This window comes from Salmo salar, chromosome 02 (assembly GCF_965601325.2).
Source record: "Salmo salar chromosome 02, fSalSal1, whole genome shotgun sequence".
NCBI classification, from domain to species: Eukaryota; Metazoa; Chordata; class Actinopteri; order Salmoniformes; family Salmonidae; genus Salmo; species Salmo salar.
The window spans coordinates 69,480,001-69,493,365 of record NC_138292.1 but is presented as its reverse complement, the minus strand read 5'-3'; the positions used below and the strand labels follow the sequence as shown (position 1 = coordinate 69,493,365).

Here is a 13,365-nt window from a genome sequence, read left to right as displayed (position 1 = left end):
AAATGATCAATTAGCCTTTTAAAATGATAAACGTGGATTAGCTAACACAACGTGCCATTGGAACACAGGAGTGATGGTTGCTGATAATGGGTCTCTGTACGCCTATGTAGATATTCCATTAAAAAATCAGCCGTTTCCAGGTACAATAGTCATTTACAACACTAACAATGTCTACACTGTATTTCTGATCAATTTGATGTTATTTTAATGGACAAAAAATCTGCTTTTCCTTCAAAAACAAGGATATTTCTAAGTGACCCCAAACTTTTGAATGGTAGTGTATGTGACAGAGGCATGTGTGAATGTTCTGGAAGCCTAACCTACCCAACCAGTTTGAATACAATGGTAAGTCCATTGATGGCTCATCAGCAGGCTGTTAATTATGCGGATTTATGCGGATTATGAGGATTTTGTTCATGCAGGAACATGTATTCGATTTGACAGAGTAGTGTAGGTTAAGAGCAAGGATAAACTGATATCACGATATGCCTTACTCATATCAAACAATGTCGATATTGGTGCCCATCGTTACTACTTATACTTTTATACTACTTGCATAAATCCCAATGCATTTCAATGGCCATAGACTTAAATGGTAAAAATGTCCCCTGTAACTTGTCTTCAACTGTTTAATGTAGAAACGCCATTCAAACTTTAAAATGGGCAGACCCCTCTGAAATAGGTTGCTTGTATACAGCTTTTTGATACCATTTATACTTTTTGAAATATAAAAGCTCCATCAGCTTCAACGGGAAATATTTGGATATGCCACTGCTCTTGATCCCTTAGCTACCAACACCAAAACAACTTTAAAAAAAGCACAGGCTGACTGTCTTCAGGTTGCTTGAAAATATATATTTTTACTTTTTATATTTTTCACACTACAAGCGCAGTGTTTTCAAACCCAGAGGCCCAACGGGTGTTAAGTGATAACGCCAGAGAAGACGCTGTTTTAAGGATATATTGGCACGGGTGTTGTTAGGCCCGAGACGAAGTCGAGTTATAATAACTCCACACCTACAAACAACCCCAAAATAACTCACTTGAACTGACCCATAGCCTATGACATCCCTATTACTGCATAACTACTAAAAGCATTACTACCTGACTTGAACTGACCCATAGCCTGTGACATCCCTATTACTGCATTACTACTAAAACCACTACTACTGCTGTCATTACCACTACGATGAATACTTCAAGACCACTTGCAAGCACAGACCTTTCCGTCATTTTCTAGTTATCAATGTGCTTGCTGTGCAGTAAGACAAACAAATGTCAAATTACAGTCGTGTTCTTACTGAATTATAACAACGTTTTAGTTGATTTATAATCCAGTAAGATGTATCTGAAGTAAACGAACTAAATCTCCATCCCTGGCCTAGAACGTGTTCTTGCCTGAAGCTGTAGAACTGGTAAAGCAATCTCCACACAGTACCTGGTCAAGAATATGTTCTTGCCTGAAGCTGTAGAACTGGTAAAGCAATCTCCACACAGTACCTGGTTGAGAATATGTTCTTGCCTGAAGCTGTAGAACTGGTAAAGCAATCTCCACACAGTACCTGGTTGAGAATATGTTCTTGCCTGAAGCTGTAGAACTGGTAAAGCAATCTCCACACAGTACCTGGTTGAGAATATGTTCTTGCTTGAAGCTATTAAACCTGTAATGCAACTAGCAACATATTCCTTTGTCCACAGGCTACTATCTACCTGAGCTACTCATCCAGCCTTCACTGTATCCACCAAAGCGTCATTGGATCATTTTTTTCTACCTCCAAAAGCTTCATAACACACATTATAGCTTTTATATTCCCGCCAACAGAGAGCTTAAAAACAGATTATATGGTTTAAGATGCTGTAGTACTCACTCTAGCACTCTATACTAGCCCACTATAATCCACTATACTAACTCCCCACCTACAAACCACCCCAAAATAGGTCACTATAACCAACCCATAGCTTATGTCGTGTCTTTGGCATCATTAAATGTGAAGACTGTTATTTTATCAAATCAATTCTCTGTAATTATTATTACATGATTAAACTAATCATGTAAATATACTTAACTAGGAAGTCGGGGCACCACGGAAAATCTTCAGATTACAAAGTTATAATTTTCTTAATATAACTCAATTAGTCTTCTATTAATGAATTATTCTTTACCTTACATCAGTCTCATCTGAACGTTATAAATTGTTGGTTATCTGCACGAACCCAGCCTTTACTATAAATCACCCATACACCAATTGGCTTAATCATTTATTTACTAACTAACTATATAATCACAGAAATGCATAAACAAACAAACAGTAGATATAGGTTACTAACAATGATAGGGAAGATTCCCTAGTGGGCTAAACCGATATGACGGCTTGGTAGACAAAGGGAAGGGGGTGTTGACTGAGAAAGAGCGGGAAAGACAAAATGGATCACTACACACAGTGGATAATTATATTAAAAAATGCTAACCCTTTGCACATGAACGCTCGCTCATTCGGGAATAATTGCAATCAATATATTTACGCCCATGTGTCTTTGTTGTCTTCTCTGTTGGAATCGTCGGTCCGTCTGCGGGAGAGTCAGTTCATCAGAGAGTCTCTGGTTACTCATGGTGGTTGCTCTATCAGTGGCTCCTGATAGCGACTGTTGTAACCGGCGTCCATTGTTCTTAGAGTAGATGTTTCGGCGGTTGTCGGTATTCGCATCCCAGGTTTACATAATTTCTAGCTGCAGACTAGCAATTAGTGTCTAAGATTTGCTCTTATTCTGTAGGGATCGATAGTCTCAGAGTTGAACCATTTCCAGCTTTGTAGCCAATGCTCCAAGCTGCGTAGTCTTCTAGTTTTGGTACTCAACTATTCGCAATCACAACTCCCGCTGTGGGTTTGCTTAGTCTTCGTACTCAAACCTGTGCCACCTCAGCTTACACTGAGGTATGCGTGGTCTGAAGAGGATTTCCTCAGGAGGGAGTTTTATTCATAACAATAGAAAAGGGCAGTTCCATGACGCCAGATCATGTCTGTGCTCACGGGGATGTGCCCACTGACTAGTTAAACTTTACAGGGAATACAATTTTCTCTCAAATTAAAGGTTAACATCACATTACATCATTTCACAAATAGTTTCATCTTTACTCATTCATTTTAAACAAGAATTAGATGCAAACACCATAATTGAGAAATGTACCAATTCAGAGATATGTGTGTTTCCTGTCCTTCGTGAGGTCACCAAATGAAACACATTCAACATAACTGTCCCTTAAGGGTCCACGGACCCGTCCCACATTCTCACAAGTGGACATATAGTTTCATTTTCCCATTTTGGGGATTTAGGAGTTCGGCCATGCAAACTCTCTGTGGTCTCTCTCTCTGCATGAAAAGGGGGAGAGAGTCTCCACCAGGAATTTACGACCTGAGATAACAGAACCTGGGAGTTGGAGAGAGTGAGAGAGGGGGAAGCCACGATCTACCCCCAGAAAGGGCCACGTGATGACACCTATAACAACCATATTACTACCATTACTACTACAATATGTTCTACTGCAGTCACTACCACTACTTCTACTATTTCACAACCAGAAATACTTCAAGACTGGCAAGCACACACATTTTCTTATGGAAATGTCATTTTCAAGTTTTGTGTTGCAGTTTAACTGAACGTCCATAGGGCCGCAGTGTGACCCCATGTTTTAGCGGAGGATGTGGATGAAACCACAGAACCACAGGCCATGATTCAATGACCGAGGAAACGCATTGACCGACTAACGCATTGAGATGCCACGGGTGCTTTTTAAGGGTAATTGACATAACCTGACATTCGCAGTGTTTATCCTGGATGGATCTCTGAGAATGTCTTTAAAAGGTGCATTTCCAGTAGTTCAGTGTGCAGGGGGAGGGAGGGTGGAGGGACGGAGGGAGTGTGAGGGGAGGGAGGGAGGGTGAAGGGACGGAGGGAGGGTGAGGGGAGGGAGGGAAGGGGAAGGGAGGTGACGGACGGAGGGTGAGGGGAGGGAGGGTCCACACACACACAGAACTGTGATGTCAGATGATTGCATAAACACAACTGAAAAATAAAGACAACAATGTGTGAGCACTCCCAGGAATACACAGACAGACATTATTAAGACAAGGTGAGATGTATGAGCAAGGCTCATCATGCTTTAACAAGTGCAATGAGGAGGGAGGGAGGGAGGGAGGGAGGGAGGGAGGGAGGGAGGGAGGGAGGTAGAAGGGGGAGGGGCCGTTCCCATGGAAACTGAGCAGTCAGCACATTAGTATGTTTTTCTGTGGACCCCTCTTGTTGGCATCCCATCCCGTGGTCCCAACCTGCTCTCTCTCTCTCTCTCTCTCTCTCGCTCTCTCTCTCTCTCGCTCTGTCTCTTTCTCTTTACCACAGCTGGACAGGGCAGCAGCACAAACACACACAACCACACACACATTGCATGCAGACACACACACACACCACACACAGTCGCACACACATTCGTGCACGCAGTCATAGCACACATATATACGCACTCACAGTCAAACACACACACCATGTCACTGCCCCCCTGAACCTGTTACCATGGTGACCATGGAGCCCCGACACTTGTGATGTTCATATGAGGAGTTCATATAGGCCTGGACAGAGCACTGCAGTATCCTCACATTGTGTGTACGTGAGTGTGTGTTGTGTGTGTGTGTGTTGCAAATAGTATTGGGCTACTTACCTCTACTCACTGTTTGGACCATTTGAAGGTGTTCATTTGAATGAATTGTTTCATTTCCTCTCAGTGTCCCTCTTTACTCTCTCTCTCTCGCTCCCTCTCTCTTTCTCTCTCTCTTTCTCCCTCTCTCTTTTTCTCTCTCTGTTAAGGGGGTAATCAATATATTAAAAATGTTCAGCAGTGGCTCACTCCCCCGCATTCTAATCAGGGTCTACCAGCCCTTTAACGAGAGTGACGGAGGGAGAGAGAAGGATAAAGAGAGAGAGAGAGAGAGAGAGAGCGAGAGAGAGAGAAGACAATTTGAATGTCCCATAACTGTGACATTGGTGTGACTTAAAGTGGAAGTTCGGGATTTTACAACTTGACGCTAGATGGTTACTCACTGGGGTTGCAAAGCTACCAGTAATTTACCAAAGTTGCCGGAATCTTGGTAATTCATTTGGCTAAATAATTGTTAATATATGGTAACTTTGGTAATTTATTCTCAAATAACATTAAAAAAAAAAATTAATATATAGTATACATGTTTTATATCTGTGCCCATATTGTCCATAAGTTTCTAATGGATAGACCATATTGTTCAAGAGAAAATAGCCTAGTTAATGGAAAAAGCACTTAATCAACAATGGCATTATTTTCAATTAACTCTGCAACTCTTCCAACTGTTGACTTTTTAAAAAACTGCCACCAGTTTGACAACAACACATTTACAACAAAGACATAGTCAAATAATACAAGAGTGTAAAAAAAATAAAAAATGAATTATATGTAATGCTAAAACCCTCATATTAAACACCAATGGTAGTCACTTAGTTGATGGTTGTATTTAAGATCATGTTTTACAGCTTTGTCATTCAATTTTTTATTTTAAATTCATCTTATTTGATTATTTTAGATATTTTAAGGCCAGACAGGGGGCCAGAGATAATTTGATGTCAAGATGTCATCTGATAAAAAAAAATAACACCTGTGGTGGATGAATCAGAATTAGTTGGGTAGCATAGACAATTAAGATGTTTTATTTGCATAATATGCTTATGTGAGATACTTGTCATTAGAATGTATCCCTTTTGACTCTGGTGTTGGCAGTGGCACTTTTCCCTTAGCTGGGGCTCAGTCACCTTGGGCCCAGAGAGGGGAGAGGTCAGGCTTGTCTTTCACCACATATCCCTGGTGCTATGCAGAATATCAGAAAGGGAAGAGGACAGAATGGAACATTGTCTTCATATGTGAATGTGTCTTTACCTATTCTTAAACCATGTGAAGGGATGGCGTGATTAATGGGGAACCAATTATTTGTCTCCACAATGTCTGTGCGCAAGTCCCTCCCCTCAGTGAGCTTGTCCAGGAGTGGGATCAAGAGGGGGTTTACTTGAGATGGGACTATCTAGAGTTGACAATTGATATATGCCATTGGATGAGTTGGTGTTTTTGTACTATGAAGTACCAGGAATGAGATTAGAACCTCGTCATAGGGACCAAACTGAACGATAATTTATAGCGAATGTTATCTGGTTAAGGGATACTCATTTCTCAAATATAAAGTCCCTTTGTGAACTGTTTCTAAGATCTGTGGTTCGTCATGTACGTTGAGAGGGGTGTATCTTGGCTATAAAAGATCTTTGTACTTTTGTGTTGTCACTTTCAATGGCACATCATTGAAAGTCAAGTGCTTTTGCTGTCACAGGTGTAGCTGTGTTGAATAGACCAAATCGCAGCGGGTATGTGGATACTCATATTCTTTTAATGAAAACACGCAAAGCATCCACAGGGAAAACAATAAACAGTACTCACGACAACAGGAACAGTTTTGCAGGCTCACAAAACGCAGTGCAAAAACAACTACCCACAACCCCAAAGAAAAACACACACTACTATATAGGACTCCCAATCAAAGGCAACTCAACACACCTGCCTTCAATTGGGAGTCCAATCACCAACACAACACTTAACACACAAAAACCCTGCCACGTCCTGACCAAAACGAATACAATTGCTCCCTCTGCTGGTCAGGACGTGACATTTGCAAAGCTCTTATCATTAAAGATGTAGTTTAAGTATAACTCTGACTGGTGTGTGAAGTTGGTAACTCTCCTCATTTGGTAATGCAGAAATTAGCCACCACACACCATTGAAAGATACCACAATTCTGGTAGTTTACTGATAAACTTGGACATTTTCCAGTAATATACCCTTCAAAGGGAGTGATGGACCACTGTGCTTTGACACGTTTCATGACATATAAGTGACTTATCATAACATTAGCCTGACATTAGTCTGACATAGGACCTGAGGCAGGCTGAATGTGGGCCACTGTGCTTGGAGACGTATCATGACAAAGAAGTGACTTATCATAACATTAGCCTGTCATATCGGTGACATAGGACCTGGGGCAGGCTGAATGTGGGCCACTGTGCTTGGAGACGTATCATGACAAAGAAGTGACTTATCATGACATTAGCCTGTCATATCGGTGACATAGGACCTGGGGCAGGCTGAATGTGGGCCGCTGTGCTTGGAGACGTATCATGACAAAGAAGTGACTTATCATGACATTAGCCTGTCATATCGGTGACATAGGCCCTGGGGCAGGCTGAATGTGGGCCGCTGTGCTTGGAGACGTATCATGACAAAGAAGTGACTTATCATGACATTAGCCTGTCATATCGGTGACATAAGACCTGGGGCAGGCTGCATGTGGGCCACAGTGCTTGGAGACGTATCATGACAAAGAAGTGACTTATCATGACATTAGCCTGTCATATCGGTGACATAGGCCCTGGGGCAGGCTGAATGTGGGCCACTGTGCTTGGAGAAGTGTGTCAGGGCTGCAGCTAGGGCTGTGCTGTGAATACCAGCCATCCCTACAGAGGAGGAGAGGAAGTTTATTTATAAAGATGTCCTTGGAAACACATGCACAGAGAGAAGAAGAGAGGGAAGGAGACACAGATAGAGCAGGAGTAGAGAGGAAGAGGAAGAAAGTAAAGAGGAAGAGGAAGAAACAAGCTAGAGAGAGAGAGAGAAAGAAATAAAGCCCCAAGCGCAACCAAGTTTCCCCTGACTCACTGCTCAAAATGCAAAGTGAGACAGACAGAGAGAGAGAAAGATTTTCACTGCCCTATCCTCTCTACCTCCCTTTGCCCCCATTAACATCGGTACTCTAAGGCTTGGTTCCCAAATAGCACCCGATTCCCAACATGGTGCACTTCTTTTGACCAAGGTAGGGCACTATGTAGGGAATAGGGTGCCATTTGGGACGGAAGGGGGGCGGAGGAGATGGAGGCCGCTGTGGGATAGCCTTTACACCAGAGAGAGAAAAGAAAGGCGGAGGAAGACAAGAGGAAAAGAGAGAGAGAGTGTCCACCTCCATATCAGCGGGGGTCCCAGGCAGAGAATTAACAAGCAATTAACAAGCTTCCCTCTTTATCGCTCTATTAACTCAGTCAACCTTTTATTTCTCTTTTTATTTTAGTATTACTCTGTAGCAGTGGTTGAACCCCCTCTTCTTTCTCTCTCCCCGTCTAACTCTGTCATTTAGCTTTGCAACCCTAGTGAGTAACCATCTAGCGTCAAGTTGTAAAATCCCAAACTTCCACTTTAAGTCACACCAATGTCACAGTTATGGGACATTCAAATTCTCTCTCTCTCTCTCTCTCTCTCTCTCTCTCTCTCTCTCTCTCTCTCTCTCTCTCTCTCTATTGCTTGTTGCAGTCAGGGAGAGAAGAGGAAGAGGACAGGAGAGAAGGAGGAGAGGAGGTACTTCAGTAGTAGGGCAGTTTTCAGCAGGTCGGTAGGTAACAAATTTATCCACATGGTTCGGTATCCTGCAGTAACACAGGGAGAGAGACACCCTGAGGCACGGAGAGAAAGAGTGAGAAAGAGAGAGATCGCAAGCGATAGAGGGCGAGGGGATAGGATAGCAGAGACAGAGAGAGAGAAAGACAGAGAGAGAGAGAGTGCACACACGCACACACACAGACACACACACACGAGAGAGAGAGAGAGAGAGAGAGAGAGAGAGAGAGAGAGAGAGAGAGAGAGAGTTGGTGTAAGCCAGCAGTGGGTTTGCTCATGTATCTGTAAAGCTGCTGTAATCTGTCTAATACTCTGTGTGATCTGACTGTTATCAGTGAGTTGGACAAACAGAGACAAACAGAGAGGACCATGCCCAGCTGCCTTTCTCCAGGGCAGTGCCAAAACACACACACACAAGTAAGAGACAGCATTAACTGAGTCTCTGCAGGTCATTGACATTGTCTCCCAGCAGCACAGTCTGTTGTGTCATAATGTGTCTCCTCCTGTATCTCCAAAAACTCAACTCTTTCATCTCTCTTTAACCTGTCTCCCTCCCTCTCTCTCCCCCGTCTCTCTCTCTCTCTGCCTTTCTCTCCCTATCTCCCTCTCTCCTTCTCTTTATTTCTCTCTGTGTCTCTCACTCTGTCAATTCAATTTTTCATTTCAATTTCAATTTAATTTAAGGGGCTTTATTGGCATGGGAAACATATGTTTATATTGCCAAAGCAAGTAAAATAGATAATAAACAAAAGTGAAATAAACAATAAAAAATGAACAGTAAACATTACACTCACAAAGGTTCCAAAGGAATAGAGACATTTCAAATGTCATATTATGTCTATACAGTGTTGTAATGATGTGCAAATAGTTAAAGTACAAATGGGAAAATAAATAAACATAAATATAGGTTGTATTTAAAATGGTGTTTGTTCTTCACTGGTTGCCCTTTTCTTGTGGCAACAGGTCACAGATCTTGCTGCTGTGATTGCACACTGTGGTATTTCCCCCAATAGACATGGGAGTTTATTAAAATTGGATTTGTTTTCTAATTCTTTGTGGGTCTGTGTAATCTGAGGAAAATATGTGTCTCTAATATGGTCATACATTTGGCAGGAGGTTAGGAAGTGCCGCTCAGTTTCCACCTCATTTTGTGGGCAGTGTGCACATAGCCTGTCTTCTCTTGAGAGCCATGTCTACCTACGGCAGCCTTTCTCAATAGCAAGGCTATGGTCACTGAGTCTGTACATATTCAAAGCATTCCTTAATTCTGTCTCCCTCTCTCTCTCCCTCTCTTTCTCTCTGTCTCTGTCTGTCTCTCTCTCCATCTCCCCCCTCTCTCTGTCTCTCTCGCCCTCCCCCCTCTCTCACTGTCTTTATTTCTTCTTTCTTGGTCCCTCTCTCTATGTATTTCCTCTCTTTCATTTCTCTCTTTTTTATCTGTCTTCATCTCTCGTTCTCTCTCTCTCTCCCTGTCCTCATCCTCTCTATCAGCATCTCTCTCTCTGCAATGTCACCGAAATACCCATTAATCAACAAGTGACATTGAGAGTTTTTGTTCCTGTGCTCTAAAACACCATGTCCCAAATGGCAGCCTATTCCCCGTTTACTACCTTTGATCAGAGACCCCACCACTCTTGCCAGGGTTAGAGGTTCCAGACCCTTTCTATAGATTTATATTTCTATGATTCTAAATCCATGGCTCTGGTACAGCCTATCACAAGGGGGAGACAATTGCAGTAAAATACAAAACACAGCGGTTAGAATGGGGACGCGGAGCTGTCCGTTTCAGCACCATATTAGAACGAGAGCCGTGGCCGGGAGAAGCGATCGGCTTCGAGCGCGTCGGTGCGTGGGGGAGAGATAACTGGAAAAGGCATGGTTTGTCATGCCGGATTGTGCAGGGATATGGGCCCGACGTGCTAAGTATTTGTAGGCTACATAAAAACACAATTATAAGCAGGTATAGACCTACAAATATTCAACACTAGTATGCGACAAGAATATTGTCGGCCTAAATTGCATAGGCACACACACACGTTTATATTAAGACATGTCAATGCAATCACATTATTAGGGCTGAGTGAGTGTAGCTATGACAAACTGTAACCTACATCAGAAAACACTAAATACATGGTTCCCCCTCCCTTTCCTCCCCTCCATACACAACACATAGTCTCACAACAACAAACACTCACAAATCCCCGTCATCACGACAAATATATAAATAAACGGCATGCCGAGCACTTTAACCCACTCAACCAACCGGTTCTCTTTCATTCCCGTCTTCTCACACTCTTATCCACGGCAAAACCGGGCATCCTCCTCCAAGCCCTCCACCGCCACTCCCCCCCCCCCCCCGGCCTCCCTCCCGAAATGAAAATCGTTCAACTCTTTCCAGCAACAAGCGCACATTTCGGTGGCGCTTTTCATTGGAGACCGTGTGAAGAAAAACAATTCCCCCCAACGAGAGGGGAATCGGTGGCAACACACACCGGCAAGACGCATCGCCCCTCGTCAAAACTCATAAGACAATAAAAATAAATAAAGGAGATGGAATCAAATGTGCATGTATTCTAAACATACAAAGGGAATACTAATATAACGGTTTGACTTCAAATCTGGACCCCCCCCCCCAGACCAGAAAAAAACCCATCCGTGCTATACTGCTTTGGCATATAGTGTGTGATGTGCGTGGACCCGTGGACCTCCTCTCTGGTTGTGTCGATTTTTTTTTCATATGCCGCTTCTAACCCCCCCCCCCCCCCCCCCCTCTCTCTCGGCTCCACTTCCCTCTCAGGCTGCAAGAAAAACCAAACGGGGAGGTGGAAACTGACGAGGGGAAAACATACCACCATCAAGGCATAATGTTATTTATTTTAGCCTGATCTTCTCCTGCCTGCGTCGTGGACTAGCCTGCATTTTGACCTTTTCATTTATTTTTATCTTTTCGCTTTTTACATGGCGCGCGGACGGTGTATGCGGTTCGGGATCGGCTCCGGGTCTGCCTGTGATATAACCACCGAGGATCATTTGGATACCGGAGCAGCAACAGCAGTCTCGTTGGTCTACCAGAGAGGCTCCAGCAGCACCAACGCCTCCGGCGCCCCCGCCACATCCTCTCCCTCTACCCGGCTCTATGACGAGTAATGGTCGGCTTGGATGGCTGGATGCGCCCTCTCTCCACAGAGCTCCAAGGTTCTGCATCGGTACCTCTCCCCCTTCTAACACAGCTCCATTTTCGTTGATAACCTTCCGCATTCTCGATCCTACATATGGAAACTGGGGACCAGAATTTTAGGAAAAAGGAAACCTATAGCGGTGCTGATCTTGTTGATTTTATTCCACGACTAAGCTACTACGTTTTTAAGGGCGCTGGGGTTTTGCGTTGTGACTTGATTATATTTATTCATTTGGATTCGGGGCTTGAATTCGATTCTTCTCCCTCGTTTCCCCCGATGGTTGTTTATTTGATTTGATCTAAGGCAAGCCATCATGTCTGCCCCTGCCGAGTATTTCGTTATGTTGGTTTTGGGGCACCATTTGAATGCGTTCATTTAAATTGTTGTTCATTGTTTCATTTCCTCTCAGTGTCCCTCTCTACCTTCAAGTCCCCAACCCCGTCTCTCTCTCTCTCTCTCTCTCTCTCCCTGTTCTCCTCTCTTTGCCGAATAGAATAATAGGCCAAAGACAGACAGGCAAGATGCTTGACAAGACTCCATGATTCCATGTGAATTTGACCAGGCAGGTTAGAATAACGTTGTCAGAAAATTGTCAGTAGATTTTCAGTAGGCCTATTCTAATTGGTCGGAAGCCTTTTTAGATTGTGGATCAGAGGGTTTAGGAAATCAGTAGGGTCTACCATTAGACCTAACCCCCAGCCTCCTCCTAATCCCATTGGCCGTTCAATCTAAACTCCCTGTGTGTGAGTGTGTGTGAGAACGTGTGTGAGTGTGTGTGAGAGAGTGTGAGTACGTGTGTGAGTGTTTGTGTGAGTGGGTGCTGTGCTGGACCGTTCCCCTACACATGCCCCTTATTGCACACTTTCCAGATAGAAGTCGTGTAACACGTGTGACATCACTAGTGAGAGGACAGAGAGGACAAATGTCAATGCTACTTGTAGGCTAGCTGTTTTCAGCAGGTAGTTGGTAGCTTTCCACCTACTCTGGTTAGGGTCTGTAGCCCTACTCCAAACCAGTAGGCCTCTGCTGTTTGGCTGGCCTATCACATTTGTTTGTAGAGGCTGCTAGGCCGATCACGTTTGTTCATAGAGGCTGCTTGGCCTATCACGTTCGTCCTTAGAGGGCCCAAACACACACCAACTTCCTTCCATCACCTCATTTCTCACCTGTGTCAGTTCCCCCGCCCGAAAACCAACCATACGATTCCCCCCGAGCTCCCCTGCCTCCCCCCCCGACACCCCCCCACCTCGGGCCCGTGGAAACCACCCCCCCCACCACCAGGGCCCATTTCCCGCCTCTGCCTCCACCACGTGGTCTCACAAGCTGACCAACATTTACTTCCTGTTCGTCAAGAGGAAAGGGGGTTCCCCTTTCATGGAATGCGGCAACATGGGCGTGTTTGACCGCGGAGTTCAGATGCTGCTGACCACGGTCGGCGCGTTCGCCGCCTTCAGCCTCATGACCATCGCCGTGGGGACGGATTACTGGTTGTACTCCCGAGGGACGTGCAAATCCAAGAGCAACAACGAGAACGAGACCGTGAAGAAGAACGAGGAGGTGATGACACACTCCGGCCTGTGGAGGACCTGCTGCCTGGAAGGTAAGATCAAGATCAAGAGGCTGAGGCCTGGTCTAGGATCAGTTCCTGTAAACACTGGGTCAGTAATTGTAGGCCTCTTCAGT

At 44.2% G+C, this 13,365-nt stretch overlaps 1 protein-coding gene across 1 annotated transcript in view; it reads left to right on the top strand.

Moving 5' to 3' along the window:
- The first annotated feature begins 12,917 nt into the window (after window positions 1-12,917).
- The window catches only part of LOC106594525 (voltage-dependent calcium channel gamma-2 subunit), an 89,478-nt gene continuing 89,030 nt past the window's right edge, over window positions 12,918-13,365 (top strand). The window contains exon 1 of the mRNA XM_082969376.1: window positions 12,918-13,282. Coding sequence (XP_082825502.1) covers window positions 13,057-13,282 — 226 coding nt within the window. The 5' untranslated portion in view covers window positions 12,918-13,056. The remainder of the gene's footprint in view (window positions 13,283-13,365) is intronic.